The 15891-nt window shown below is 48.6% G+C and overlaps 1 protein-coding gene across 1 annotated transcript in view; it reads right to left on the reverse strand.

Moving 5' to 3' along the window:
• The window catches only part of CSMD2 (CUB and Sushi multiple domains 2), a 290338-nt gene that overhangs the window by 101030 nt on the left and 173417 nt on the right, over nt 1-15891 (reverse strand). Inside the window, 6 exon segments of the mRNA XM_074162076.1 lie at nt 2719-2934; nt 9684-9800; nt 10036-10224; nt 10614-10801; nt 12013-12151; nt 14085-14279. Coding sequence (XP_074018177.1) covers nt 2719-2934; nt 9684-9800; nt 10036-10224; nt 10614-10801; nt 12013-12151; nt 14085-14279 — 1044 coding nt within the window.

The raw sequence follows: 15891 nt of genomic DNA on the forward strand, positions 1-15891 counted from the left end.
AATCACAGAATAGTTGGGGTTGGAAGGGAGCTTTGAAGGTCACCTAGTCCAACCCCCCGCCACGGGCAGGGCCATCTTCAACTAGATCAGGTTCCTTAGAGCCTCATCCAGCCTGGCCTGGAATGTTTCCAGGGATAGGGCATCTCCCACCTCTTTGGGCAACCTGGACCAGTGTCTCACCACCCTCAGAGTAAAAAAAAATTTTTCCTTAATCTAGTCTAAATCTGCCCTCTTTTAGTTTAAAACCATTATTCCCTGTCCTATCACAACAGGCCCTGCTAAAAAAGTCCCTCCCCGTCTTTCCTGGAGCCCCTTTAGGGACTGGAAGGGGCTCCAAGGTCTCCCCGGAGCCTTCTCTTCTCCAGGCTGAACCCCCCCAACTCTCTCAGCCTGTCCTCACAGCAGAGGGGCTCCAGCCCTCCCAGCATCTCCGGGGCCTCCTCTGGCCCCGCTCCAACAGCTCCATGTCCTTCTGATGTTGGTGGCCCCAGAGCTGGAGGCAGCACTGGGGGGGTGGTGTCTCCCCAGAGCAGAGCAGAGGGGCAGAATGTCCCCCTCACCCTGCTGGCCACGCTGCTGGGGATGCAGCCCAGGGTGTGGGGGGTTTCTGGGCTGCCAGCACATGTTGCCGGCTCGTGGCCAGCTTTTCACCCCCCGACACCCCCGAGTCCTTCTGGGCAGGGCTGCTCTCCATCCCTCCATCCCCAGCCGGTGCCGGTTCCAGGGAAGCATCCTTCTTTGAGCCGTGCAGACCAGTCTGGGTTTCACACTCAATATTGAGCCCCCAGGGTGTCGCTGGGATCTTGATTTAAACCAACTCAAAATACAACAGGTCTCATTTTCTGTCACTGTTGTCAGCCAAACAAGAAAGTGACATCAGTGGTGACAAAGCACGATGGAAATTTGTCACTCTCCCTCTGGTTTAGCCAAATGAAGATGAATTGATCCGGATGGGATTTCTGCTGCCTCTACATTACTAATCCCAAAAATGAATGAACACAGCATCTTGCTCGGGGAATGCAAGAGAACATTTAAGCTGCTGCTCAATGAAAGGTCATGCAGCATTATGGCTAAGAGCCAAATGTATATCTTTGACCACAAAACAGTTTGAAGGAAGCCTGTTCTGAAGGTTATTTTTTGAAAAATAATAGACCTGCAAAGTAAAGCGTGTACATATATATCTAAAGGAAGCTAAAAACGTTAACTGACTCCCATTTTCCTTTTCCAAGAAAAGAAAGAAGTCCCCAAACACATTAAAAATAGGAGCTATAATTAGATAATTTGAGACAACCTTTTTCTTTTTTTAACGCAAAAAGCCATTTTCCCCCCATCCAAATGAAAGTTAATTGGAAACTTTCCGACTAGTTTCCATGGAGTATCATATGCAAATCCCTGACTTCAGAGGCCAGAACAAAGGTATCGGAAAGCAGTTCTCTGGGTGCAGTGGGTTTTATCTGCATCTATGGCAACGGCTCTGTCCGTCAGAGAGAGCACCAGCACCGAGCTCCGCAACGGAAAGGGGCACTTCTCTTCCAGGCTGGGTCTGTGGCCGTGGCCTCAGGACTACAAGGTACGCCGAGATACAGAAAGGAACAGCAGGAATGTGATAAGCTTTTGTCTGTTAATGGACTGTTTTACAGAACGGCTTGTCGGGGCACTCGGGCAGTAAATATTAAATTTTCTGAAATGCGTGCACAGGCAAACACTTGGGCAGTCATTTGTAGGACTTTGGGTTAAAGGACACAGTTTAACACCTTGAGCACTTCAAGCAGGGATTACCCACCCAAAGCGAGTAATCGCGAGTGTGCGGAGCTGCTCTGCACAGGCAAACGGGCTTTTATTTGAGCCTCTCCCCGCAAGCACCGTGCACACGCTGCTCTTCATTGACAGCTTCTGGAAATCCAGAATCTCATTTGGAGAAACCAGCATTTTCTATAATGGCAAACGGAAGCTGGTGCAACAGAAGTGGTTCAACTGGTTTACTGGGAACCAGAACCCATCTCAACACGGCAGGAGCCAGAAGGGTTCCCGCAGTCAGCAAAACCCTGCATCCCTCGATGCTCTGCCACGTACCCCAGGAGCTCTGCTCTCATCTGCTCTTACAGCAGGTCAGAGGAAGCCCAGCAAGAGACAACACTGTCTCTAGTTCCCCAGCAACGCCAGTGGGCTCATGGAAACCTGGCCTGGGCTGCACGTGGCGTGTGTTATGTCCAGTACAGGCTGAAGCCACGGCAGAGCCTGGGTCATGGGATGAGCATCCGAGGGGAGCGATGAACCAAAGGGAAAAAACGGGACCAGACGGACAATGGGAGTGACCAGCTCTGCCTCGCTCCTTATCCAAGAAGACCAGATTGCTCAACGCTGCCTTGCAAAAGATCCCATCTGTCCCAGCTTCCCATGTTGGAGATGGAAATGTTGTAACTACCGCAGTGATTTTCCTCTGATAAAGCGAGAAGGAGGACATCTGCAGGAAAGAGGGATGGCGTACCCCCAAAAAACACGAGCTGAAACTCTGTCCATAAATGGAACAGAAAGGGGACTGCAAGGAGGGCGTTTCTTGGGACGTACTGTGGTTTAATGCTAGAACAATTCACCGGGGTAAGTGACCGCCAGTGACCCAAATCACAGCACTGCATTACAGGAAATTATTCCCAAGACCTGCAGAAAAGTGGGAAGGAAAGGGAAAGAATGAAGTCTTTGTCCACCCCTTGTTCTTACCTGAGAAGGTGATGTTGAAGCCCTCGTAGGACATGGAGAAGTCTGAGATGAAGCGAATTTGAGCAGAGAAGTTTCCAAAGAGCCCGGCGCTGAGCGGGGCAGGGAGCCGAGAGCCCGTCAGCTGCTTCAGCGGCTGAGCAAAGCTGGTGTTTTCGGTGATGAGGAGGTAGTCGTGGCCATTCTCCAAGTGAAAGGTATGAAAGGTGAAGAACACACCTGCAGGGAAGGAAAAACAGAACTGGCTTCAGCCAGCAGTGCTGGTATGGCACCCCTCGGTCCCAGAGCCAAAGCCCCTCTCCCTGGGACGACACCAGTATCGATTCCCTGTTTCCCAGTAACAGCAGCCCAACTGAGAAGGGAGAGCACACTGAAAACCATGGGCACATTCCTCGGAAATGAAACAGATGAAAAAAGTGAAACAAGGGAACGGTACGCGGCCCAGAACAGAGATAGGCAGTCGAGATCTTCGATTCCTGTGCCTTTGTAACAGAGGAACAGAGACAACACAGGCTCGCTCGAGGGACGCATCAGCCGCAGAAAGAATTGAGCCCGGTGGCTTGGAGGAGTGTTTTATTTTAAAAGTGTTGACCTTTAGATGGGTAGCAAGAGCAGCAAAAGCTGTAGTTGTAAGGACTTGAAAACAACAAAAACAAGTTATGTTCTGGAAGGAATTCATACCTAGAAAAATAGGACGTAATCCAAGTATCAAGGTCAGAGAGGCTTTTCCAGAACATAAAGTCTGCCAGCAGCGTGACTGCAGGGACTTCCTACACCTTCCTGTGATGGGGCCGAGTGCTGGGCCCCAGGGGCTGAGGACAACGGGAGCGATCACGCGTGGACAGACCCGTGTTTCCTCAGCCACGTGCAGCTCATCGCCCGTCCACGGGCATCTCACGTCCCGCAGCCCCCCAGCAGCCCCCCAACACCTTGCTCCAGGGCCCGGCACAGCCCTGTCCTGCTGCTGGCCCTTCCCTGCTTGTCACCCACCCCAGGACCTGCTGTCCCCTTCCCGGGGGGGTCAGCCCAGGTCTTACCACCCATAACAGAGCTCAAAAGCAAAGAGAATCCTACACTTTTATCCCCATTACAGTGACAAACCCCACAACAGATGCATCTGCAGGAAGCACAAACACGGGAAAACTGTTTTGTCTCCTCTTCCAAATTCAATTTCAACAATTTGAAAGATTTCGGTAAGAAGGCTGTGACCTTGCTGCATTTGTAAATGAACATGGAAGGAGTAATGGGTTACTTAAAGTATCCTTCACACCCACAGACGCAAAAGAGTAAGTACTTCAGGCTTCTGCAAAAAAAGCGAGGTGATTTTTCATGCTGGAATTCAAACGCAATCAGAAACACTTATTCTCTGGAAAATAGTCCCCATCTTTGAAAAACAAAAACTGGCAGCGCCGGCTTTCAGAGAGCAAAGCAAGGCAGGACCTGCTGTCAGGACCCCGGTCACATTTCCCTCACACGAGGTTAGCACGCTAAAGCCGTGCCCGGCAATAAAATAAAGCCTCTTTGCATTTATACGTCTTCTTTCATCCAAAGATCTTCGCACACCGAGGGGGAGGCTCCCGAGCCCCCGCTCAGGCTGGGTGGCTTCACACCCCTCATAGCTCCGTGGAACTCAGCAGGACGAGAGACACAGACCCCCCCCATGCAAAGCGAAGGGCTGTAATTTGGTCTTCCATCAATCCCAGGCAGATCCCTGCCTCCTCGCACGCTCCAGGAGCGCCCAGTGGCCTGACCAAGCTGTTTCATTTAAGCCGATGATTAACAACACGGAGAGCACCAGCCTGGGGAGACCCAAGGGCCGTCTCTGCATCCCGGCTTTGCCAAAGCGCAGCGTCAGCGGCTTCAAAAGCAAGCACAGGAAATCTGTAAATAAGGATCAGAGGAATAATCTCCTCCTTGCTCCCCATTCATTCCTGGAGATCAGGATGAGACCACCTAGAGACTGATTAGAGCTCTGGAGCATGAGATTTAATATCCATCCCAACAGTTTTTTGTCAGCATCAAATTATAACTCTGAATATTCCATTTATTTCTATGTCTATCCGATTTCTTTTTGAAGGTCTGCTGGTCACATGCAAGCAGTTTCCTTCCAAGAAATGAAGGCTGGAGAGGTTGGTAACCAATACAAGTCCTTTCCCATGGAAACGGTTGGATCGGGAAGGAGCAGGGCTCACAGGGCATCTCAACTGCCCCCTTCCCTCCCCGTCTTCAACCCTGCACCTCGCCGACCCTCAGTGTCCCAGGCAGAAGGATTTGTGTGACCCACTGCGTCGTGATGACCCAAAGGGGTCTCGACTCTGACAATTCCTTTCTTATATCCAGGTAAATGTTACACGGAGCCTGGCAGAAAATTTTTTGTTCCCCTGAAGAACTCCACGAAAGTAAGAAACATCTAAGTTTCCAAATGTTTATTATTCTTACCAGCAGCATAGTCAATTGAAAATAGGTATGACCTGCTTTGGCCTGAAAGCTTGGTGAGATGCAGTGAATACAAAATGCCTTAAGTTTTCCCTGTTTATCAACTCACAGTAAATTTATACCCTCGCCTTTACAAAACCCAATCTAAGAAACAGAAACAACATCACTCCACCGAAAGCAACACACCAGCAGAGAAACACAAGCACAATTCAGTCCCCAGAACGAGGAGGGCAGCCCCCAACTCCACGGCTTTTAACATAACAACCCCAATCACGGGGCACAAGCCTCTCCAGCAGCAGAGCCAGTTAAGGGCTGGGCAACTGTAGCCACAAGGGCTAATTACAAACTCATTTTAAAGGATTTGTGACTCTGATTAAACCTTTGCTCTGGTCTGAAATTTACTGTGGCACAAAACGCCTCTGCAAAGGCAAGTTTTTTTTCTTCCATTCTCTGTAAAAGAAACAACAAAACAAATTATAGGGAAAAGAAATCACTTTGAAGTTCTCAGATTAAAAATTATTAGTCTCTCTTTAAACGTTTAAATACCTTTAAAATTAAGCTGCTTTTAAACTCAAATTGTACAGCTCACGAGTCCATAAAGTAAATCAGTGTCTGCAGTCACATAAAAATAACTACTATAACAACCAACTTGTTTCAATTAGGGGACTCGTGTGCTGGCCACGTGCGAGATGTTCATAAAGATCTGGGAGCGAATACCTTGAGACCGGCTTTTATGATGCAGATCGTCCCCGCTCGGTCGCTGCCTTGGCAGGGAACAGCTCGGTGGACGCAGAGGGACAAGCCCTGAACTCTATTTTATGGGAGATGAAAGACTTCCCAGGGCTGGGACAGCAGCAGTGCTGCAAGCCCAAGCAGGAAAGTATTAGTAGAAGTGGATGTGGGAAACTTAAAAGTAGAAAAAGAAAAATCAGGTGCAATAGCAAATGTTTAAGTCATATAAATATATCCCCCGCTTGCGATAATCCTGCTCACAGCAGATCTGTTAAAGCTTCTGGGTTTAAGAAGCCCCAGATTTAGCCAGTGATGGCTGGTTCACCCACTGGTCCCCGAGAACAGGGAGCTGAAAGACAAGGACAAAGCCCAGCGAGGAGATTCCGCACTGCGAGCGTGCTGCCCGTGGGGCGAGCCGGGAACCGGGCTCCCTTACACCTTTTTTAAAGACTCTTCTGTTCCCCGAGGACGGAATTCATCCCGTTTCAGCAGCTACTGCTCTGACTCGGGATCGCTCTGTTCCACTGCTCTCTACTGAAGAACGAGGAGAAACGCTGCAGGAATGCTGGGATGAGCGGGGAGAAGCTCGTTGCAATGCATTACACAGCAGCTTAACACAGCGACAGCCGGGAAAGAGGATCACTAAGAAAGACAGAATACTGTTGCAAGAGGAGGGATGTGTAGTGTGTGTGTGTGTGTGTACATATGTGTGTGTGGGGGGGTGGGTGTATACGCACACTCCCACCAACACAGCCCAGCATCTGAATAAATCTCAGCATCTTCCACGAAACATTAAAGAGGAGACTTTTCCTTCTTCGTCTCCTCTCCCATCGCGCTGGTAAATGAACAACCAGCCTGACCCACAGGGACGAGGCAGGAGAGGTTTCCCTGACACATAACTGGAGAGCTGGGCAGGGAAGAACCTACTGAGGTTCTTCCTGTAGGGTCCTGCACCTGGGGAGAAAGAACCCCAGGCACCAATATAGGTTAGGGATGGATCTTCTGGAAAGCACTACTGAGGAGAAAGATCTGGGAGTCCTGGTGGATAGTAAACTTTCCATGAGCCAGCAACGTGCCCTTGTCACCAAGAGGGCTAATGGGATCCTGGGCTGCGTAGGGAAGAGTGTGGCCAGTAGGTTGAGGAAGGTCATTCTCCCCCTCTGCTCTGCACTGGTGAGGCCACAACTGGAATACTGCGTCCAGTTCTGGGCTCCCCAGTTCAAGAGGGACAGAGAACTACTGGAGAGAGTCCAGCGTAGGGCAACTAAGATGATGGAGGGATTGGAGCATCTCCCTGATGAGGAAAGGCTCAAAGAGCTGGGGCTCTTTAGCCTGGAGAAGAGAAGGCTGAGGGGAGACCTTATCTACGTTTACAAGTACCTAAAGGGTGGGTTGAGGGATGATGGAGCCGGACTCTTTTCAGTGATAGGATGAGGGGCAACGGGCACAAGCTGGAACATAGGAAGTTCCATTTAGATACGAGGAGAAACTTCTTTAGGGTGAGGGTGCCAGAGCCCTGGAACAGGCTGCCCAGGGAGGGTGTGGAATCCCCTTCTCTGGAGATCTTCAAGACCCGCCTGGATGCCGTCCTGAGTGATGTGCTATAGGAAATCCTGCTTCAGCAGGGGAGTTGGACCAGGTGAGCTCTAGAGGTCCCTTCCAGCTCTGAGAATTTCGTGATTCCGTGATAATGTGGCTACACACCAGTTTATTACAACTGGACAACGTCCTCTATTGACCTTCTCCTCTCGCCCCAGCCTCTAACTGCGTTTGGAGATCTGCACCCAAGCAGCTCCCTGGATGAAGTTCTCCCAGCCCAGAAAGCTCCACAAAGGCAGAAAAGGCGATTCTGCCCGGGGATGAAGCACTGCCACCACAGCCACTGCCCTGCAGAAGGACACCAGATCCCACCCTCTGCTGCAGTTCATTTCAAAGGAGCTCCTGGAGACCAACCTTGAAGGACGGACACCAGCAGTGGGTAAGGAAAGAGATGAAAATACCAAACAAAACACAACATGCTCCTTTTCAATGAAGTATGAGATTCTTCTACACCAAACACTCAACCTTTTCTCGGAACCTTATCCTCACCTTTCCAGCACAACCTGATAGGTAAGAAGAGCTGAAGTTCTTGTCAAAGAGGCCTGTGAATTTCCACTGCAGCTACCTCCATTTACAGCTCACGCTTTGATTTTCTAATATTCGTTACCTGCAGCTAAAGCCAGGATTTCTGAAAAAGCTGACGGGCTTCAGAGTGCTAAAGCTTGGACCAGCTTTTCAGAGAGTCCAACACAGAATCACAGAATTGTCTGGGTTGGAAGGGACCTTTAAGATCATCTAGTCCCACCATCAACCTGACTCTGATAAAAACCCATCACTAAACCATGTCTCTAAGCGCTATGTCAACCTGTCTTCGGGTAGCTTCTCTTAGTGTGACAAACACGGTCCGGTTCCAGACGGTCACATCCAGGGCTGTTTTCTTCGGATGATCCAGAACTGCCTCGCACTGAACCGCTCTCAGGGCTGTGCTGTTTCCTGTACTAACGAAATGGCCACAGCAGGATCTTTTACAGGACAGGGGACAAAAAGCCCTCAGACTTGCGCAGGCACAGCGTACCTCTGCTAGCTGAAAACGCACTGTGTTTTTTTCAAGCTCTGCTTAGCTCGGCCAGAAGACTTTCTTCTGATGTCGGCATAAAAGCACCCAGGCCATCAGAGTTGCACTTTCTCACATAAAAGAGTGTCAGTTTGCTGCATTGTGCTTAGCTTAGCTACAGGATAATGCCGTGTCTCATTGGCGAGCCGAATCCCAGGCAGAGTGGATTAATGAAGAGTGGATTGCTGCTACTCAACAGAATACTTTTCACAGCGTGTGATGGTTCCCTTAATGCACTGTGCTGTTCATTGACAAGTTTATTTGCTGTAATACAAATGGTATTTGCAAAATTGGCTGATGATAGCTCCCGTCGTGCTGGTATCCGGTACGATGAGACAGTAATATAGGAGAGCATAAAGTTACATAAAGGGTTTATACCCTTTGTGCTTACCCCAGGCAGATACTGACTGGATCAGGAGAAATTACCTCCTGCCCTTGTACGTAAAACTTGCTCTCTAATCGTCAATAATACGTTTTCTTGAAATTTTCCTCCAAGACAAAAGATGGGTCTGTGCTGCAGAGAAGATTGGACTAAATAGATCTGCACTTTGCTGGCAACACTCCTCGCTCGTGGGGAAATGAGAGCTGCAGAACTAGGACAGAGCTGGGAACCGAGAGCCTGAGCTCTGTCCCATGTCTGGGAATGCTTTACTACACACTTCCATTTCTCCATCTGTAAAATGTTATATAGATACTGATCCAGCACTGCAACGAAAAAAAAGGCTGAAAGTACTATTGAGGGCCAAATGTTACTGCAGTGGTGTCAGTGGCAGCTCGCCCTTCCTCCATGGGACTTTACTACCAGTAGCAGGTAGCCAAATACTGGATATCTAAATATAACAATGTCCAAATACCAGCTAATTGGCCAGAGGATACCGCCACAAAGCTCTGAAACCAAAGATAACGCCTGGCACAGGCTCTCAGATCTGTGGCTTTGATACGGGACCATCCTTCCCTCTTAATCCTCTCCACTTTAAAGGGATTAAGAGATGCAACACCAAAAACCTCTGCATCTCGTCCAGAGACAACATCTGTGTGGTGGCAAGAACAGCAACTGGCCATGGGTACCCATCACCACCAAGAGCACTTGTCTCCCACTGACCACCATCCTCCAAGTCCACCTCTAAAACCACTCTAAGCTTCTCACCTTTTCCATGTGATGTTTCTATGGTCCACGTGCAGTTCAAGTTATTGGGATAAAAATCAGGGAAGCCTGGGGATAAGATGGTACCACTGGAACCACGAATGTAACCTCCACATAGAGCTGCAAAAAAAAAAACAAAACCCAAAAGAAAAGAAAATTAAAGAATTCAAAACCCATCATCAGCTGGAAGAATATCATCTTGGAATGTCAAAACAAACCCCAACCCATCAAAATTAAACAACATACACAAATCAAATGTCACTGTGAACCTCATGACTGCTGCTTTGCTTTTGCAGAAGATCAGCAAATGAAGCGCTTGCCATCTCCCGCGGGTGTCACCTCCTGCCCCCCTTACCCTCGCAGCTGGGCAGGGGCCGGCTCCACTGGAAGTTGGGCTCACACTCCAGGGCTTCGCTGTCGCTCAGGGTGTAGCCCGAATCGCAGCTGAAGGTCACCAGTGCTCCCACGTAGAAATCGTTCCCGTGGCGCTGGCCGTTCACCGGGATCCCCGGATCCAAGCAGTGGTCCGACTGGAGCTTCACAGCTGTGGCAAACAAACCCACTGGTGTCAGAGCCCTCGGTGGCCACCGAGACCCTGGTGAAAGGGAGCAATTAGTCCGAGGGAAAGTCCATCTCCTCCTCCGAGCTTATGCAAAGTCCTACTGATTATCCCCAAAGTAAGAGGACGAAACGGGCAGAGAACTCAGCTCTGCTTCCTAAAAATCGATAGTATTCTGTAGATGCTAAAATAAAAAACCCAAAGCTCTAAACACCCAAGATGGTTGAAAAGCAGGAACTGCTACTTCACTTGCATTCCCCAATCACTGTAATAGCACTAACTGCCTGGCGAGGGGAGAGGCGAGGCCAATGGCCCCTGATTGAGTCCATTGTGCTGCTGGAGAGAGCATAATTACATGAATAACTTGCACTTACTTTCGTATCGGATCTGAAAGCCTATGTCAGAGTGGCTTTTGTCAGTGGTGAAGAGGAGGTAGAGGTAGTTGCTGGTGCTAATGAGGAACTGGGGCACCTGGGTCCCGTCATAGACACCTATCAACGGGGAGGAATAGGAGCGGCCATCTCGCACTTCCAGGGTGTCATAATTCACCTCTGTCTTGAATCTGAAAGGGACACGAGAATACATCTGTGGAAAAACAGCACGGCTAATTTCTCTTTATTGCAGTGCTGAATGTGCTCTAATGACCAGGAGGCAGCACAGGCCACGGGGCAATACACGGGTCCATCTCTACTGCCCAACCTTCGGCAGGATGAGCATCTCCCTGAGAACATCTCCCTTGTTCAGCTCTGGGCTCCCCAGTTCAAGAAGGACAGGGAACTGCTGGAGAGGGTCCAGCAAAGTGCTACAAAGATGATGAGGGGACTAGAACATCTCTCTGATGAGGAAAGGCTGAGGGACTTGGGTCTTTTTAGTCTGGAGAAGAGAAGGCTGAGGGGGATCTGATCAACGCCTATAAATACTGAAAGGGTGGGTGTCAGGAGGATGGGGCCAGTCTTTTCTCAGTGGTGCCAGTGACAGGACAAGAGGGAACGGGCACAAACTTGTACATGAGAAGTTTCATCTAAACACAAGAAGGAACTTCTTTCCTGTGAGGGTGGCAGAGCCCTGGAAGAGGCTGCCCAGAGAGGTGGTGGAGTCTCCTTCTCTGGAGACATTCAAACCTGCCTGGACACGTTCCTGTGGGACCTGCTCTGGGTGGACCTGCTTTGGCAGGAGGTTGGACTGGATGATCTCCAGAGGTCCCTTCCAACCCCATATCATTCTGTGATTCTGTAACACTTCATTCCCCTCCTACCCTACGTGTTTTGGCTTCTTTCTGATCCTTCACCTGCGGCCACCGAGCACTCTCAGCAGCAAGAAGCGTCTCACGCTACATGAACAACCACCTCTCAGACACAGAGACCCAGGTTCAAGAAATCGCAGCCCTCCTCAGACAGAGAAATCCAGGGAAAGTCAGGAGACTCCTCCCTGGCGAGCTGAGCACGGGGGAGCTCAGCCACCAAAAACGTGTCCTACCTGTGTCTAAAATAGCACTGCAAATTAGCAGGAGTCAGTCAAAAGAAAAAGGGAAAAAAAATCACCATTTTCCACCTTTTCTTCCTTGAACGTTTGGTGAATTTTAATGTCTTGCCAGGAGTTAATAAAAAAAAAAACAAAACCACACAAAAAAACAGAGAAAGGGAGAGACTTGCTGCCAAACACGACACTGAGCTGTTGGTTCCCTTTTCCTCTGGGGGTGGCTGCAGCTCCACACTGCTGGAACCACCCAAAAAATAATAAATGCAAATAAAAAACTTTGGAGAAGGCGAGCACCTGTCAAAGGTGATCTTGATGGGGTAGCCCGGCTGGGCCTCGATGACCCACGCGCAGCTCAGGGAGTCCTTGTAGAAGCCGGGCCAGCCGGGGGACAGGATGGTTCCGCTGGGCGACGTCAGGTGGCCCCCGCAGGGCGCTGGGGACAAGAAAACCACACGGTTCAGGTGAAGAGCATCACAGAAGCCGTGGTACCATCCCACATACCCCTCCCTGCCAGGCACTCCTGTCCTGCCGTGCAATTTTTCATGCATTATTGTTTCTCGTGTGTTAAAAATAATCAGAACCAAATTAAATAATAACACTGGCTGGTAAGAAACCGCCTTTTTAGCTTAAACTGAGGATGCAGCAGTCTGCTACTGTACCTGCGGGAGCCAGCAGCCTGACCTTGCGCAGTGGCTCTAAGGGGACAGGGTATAATAATAATTATTAGCTATAAAACCAGAGAAAACTGCAAGGTCAGTTTGCATTTCAGTGGCTGCAGGTGCCAGAAAATCTTTCATATCTCTGGTAATTGAGTCATGTCTTTTCTTCCACATGGGACATCATAAGACTATGGCATTTATTCCACATCGTGGTCCCTTGTGACATCAGCAGAGCTGAAGGCATATTACTGTCTTTTCTGAAAAAAGGACACTGGATCCGATGGAGCAGAGGTAGAAAATCCTATAGCCCTAAATAACTGCAAAGTATTGGCCTCTAAAAAAATCAAATGGGATGGAAAAGCGTGTCTGTTCCTGTGAGTTTGTGCTCCCCCCGCTCAGCGCTTTGCAGGATCCACCACCCAGATGTTTCTTCACGCAAGCTGATTAAAAGTGTACTATTTAATGTCTATTTCTCTTCTACGCTCACAGATAAATAAACTTAATGGTTCATGCTTGTGAAAGTAATGGAAACCCTGAATCAAACCTATAGACGTTTTATTGTCAGCTGCTTGAAAAGAAAAATTACACAAGAATATAAAGAAGTCCAGCTTCTTATTACATAAAAGTTAGCGAACACAATTGATACATTCTTCTTTCAATCAGAAAGACAATGGACTAGATTGTGCGATTTCTACTGCTCATCCACTTGAACAATGCACGAGCAATTACTGAAATTATTTCTCAATATTACAGCACCATTTCTCAATAGCAAAGCACTTGTTATTCACGTCGCTGTAAACACCAGCGCAGGGCACCACTTCCCTGAGAGCAAAGGGCACGGAAAGACTTTTCACTTCTATTGAGCTATTTCTTCACTTCTCTTTTCCATAGCAGAAGCTTTAGGAAACCGGAAAACAGCTTTGAAATCTGCATTAAAGCCTTTAATTCAACCCATCTCCCTCATTTCTAGGTGGGCTACCGTAGCTGTTGTGGCAGAGAGATGTAAATGCAAAATTTCTCTCTCTCAACCGCGAGAGTCCACGCGATGGGAGGGATGCACCGCACTGACAGAGACACGGCAAAGGTGTGTGCGTGCAAACGTTTGCAGCAAGGAGTTCTCTTTTCACAGTAAAGATCTGTACTTTTTGCTTCTTTCATTATATAAATATTATACGTTTTACAGTTGTCAAAAATCGGGACAGAAAAGAATATTGCCATTCTCTGTTCTTTAATTCCCTTCGTGACAAGAGTAGCAGGGAAGCTTTTAGTCATCAGTAAATCAAAGCCTTTTATTATTGTTATTAGAAAAATACCTGTTGTAACAAGAACCGAGCTGATAAAAATAATCCCCATCATTCACTTCACCAAAAAATCAGAAAACAGAGTTTGGTGCTCAGCGATTATCGGACCAGCACCTCCCCCTGAGCAAACTCCCCTGCGCAGACACCACCCTCCAGAGCTGTGTGATGTCCTGGCCAGAACCCAGAGAACTGAGGGTCCACCAGCCCTTCAGCTCTCAACAGCAAATTCCTCTGCCCGCATGACAGCAAAAGGCCTCCCAGAAGGCCAGCACTGTGTCCCTTCACTATGGGTTATCTGACCAGGACCTTGATAGACCAATTTATGACCCTTTTCCCCCAAAACACGAGAGACTACATTCCCTCCAGGGAGCACGTAGAGTCTAACAGGAAAGACGATAACATTTACCTTCGCATCTGAGCACGGCGTTGTTCCAGACCACGTTTCCTTCCTTCAAGATGCAGGTGATGGTTTCTGAGCCATGGGTCCTGATGAAGCCCTCCTCGCAGAGGAAGGAGACGGAGCTGCCCAGCTGGAGGCTGTCACCGAAGCGCTTCCCGTTCACGGGCACGCCGGGGTCGGGACACTCGTTATGCCTGAACGCTGAGAGGGAAAGAAAAGAGAACAGTGAGTGACTTGTTTCCCCCACCTTTGCCCGATTCAAAAATAAGTACGTTAGGCCACAAACTTAGGAATTAAACGATGGTTTCACGTCTTTCCTACGGAGACAACAGCACTCCACCTTGCCCCTGGACAGGGGACCTTCCTCACAGGGAAGACCAAACCCCACGGACTTGAATTTGGGTCACTATGATCCCAGCAGGGCTACTGTGTTCTGCACAGATGAGAAATGGCAGAAATCATGTCACCACCTCCCCTCTAAGCTGCTGAGACACCCAAGTACCTGTTCCCATCATCCAACTTTACACTTAGTTGAAATCACTCAAATTCTTCTGTTCCCTGCCTGTTCGTTTGCAGACTCCGAGAGGAAGGATGAGATTAAAGCCATTGGCGTCCAAGCGGTGCTGAGACACAGGAGCCAGGAAAGAGCCTGTAGAACCTAATTATCTTAGCAACCTTTCGCATATGAAAATGGACAAATACTCAAAATAGAGAAAGATTTTAAAAACCTCTACTGCAGTGCCTGCATCTGCACAGAGGGGACATAAATTAACCATTAATGAGAAAAACTGAAAGCTTTAAGGCCCTGTGGTTAAAAGTAAGGGTCCTCCCAGCACGTTCTGAGATTGACTGCCACATAGTCCCCAACCTTGCTTGTCATCATTATCAGGATAAAACAAAGGACACAGAGCAATTACCTTTCCAGGTGTTGCAAAGTCGCGTGTGGAACTGCACAGACACACAGCGCTGTTTAAAGGCCTGCCCTTTTCCAGCAGTTAAAAACTAGGCCGGCCAACCAATCAGAAAACAAGTCTATAGCCTTAATTCCCCATTAAGTGCATAATTATGTACTATATCTTCATATGCTGGGAGGTGGTCTTCAGAGATGAGCAGCGTATGAAAGATTAAAGCCTCCAGATTAATTACACACACATGCTTTTAGTATCTTTAATGCACTTGACCAAATTCGGATGAGTTCTGGATTTCCTGCAGAGCATCGTTACTCTTACAGTGTCTTGTTACGCACACTGCTAAAGGGGAAAGCACGGGCTGCATCTGTTCCTTGTGCTCTGGTACCTGTCCCTTGCAGCAATATGTTGTCTCCTCTCTCGCACCTAAGCTGAAGGAGAGGATGCCGAGGTGTCGGAGACAGGCTCAGGAGCTCCCTTTTGCTGGTTCAAGCCGTCAGAACAGATTAATTCAGGCGTAGCTGAGAGTCAGTTACAACAATAAAAAATTTGGCTTAAAAACCTCTCCATGCAGGGGACAGCCACGACTCCCAACACGGGTACGTAACGTACCGGAGATGCACCTGGAGGCACCACCAGAGCTTCTGGATGAGATGTCTCCCTGTTTGCAGGATGTGGGGCTCAGTCCTGGGTATGTGACACTACCACACACCAGCTCCTTCATCTGATGAGCCTTCAGCCTGCTCTACCACGGCAAATGATTTCTTAAGGCCTCCGATTTTTATTATTTTTTTTTTTAAATAGAGGATTTGCAATCATAGCTAGAAAGGCTATTAATTTAGCTGTGCCACTAAAGGCTATTATAACAAAGTCATTTATCAGTTCTGCTGAATAGGTTTAATAAC

This window comes from Numenius arquata, chromosome 21 (genome assembly GCF_964106895.1).
Source record: "Numenius arquata chromosome 21, bNumArq3.hap1.1, whole genome shotgun sequence".
Lineage (NCBI taxonomy): Eukaryota > Metazoa > Chordata > Aves > Charadriiformes > Scolopacidae > Numenius > Numenius arquata.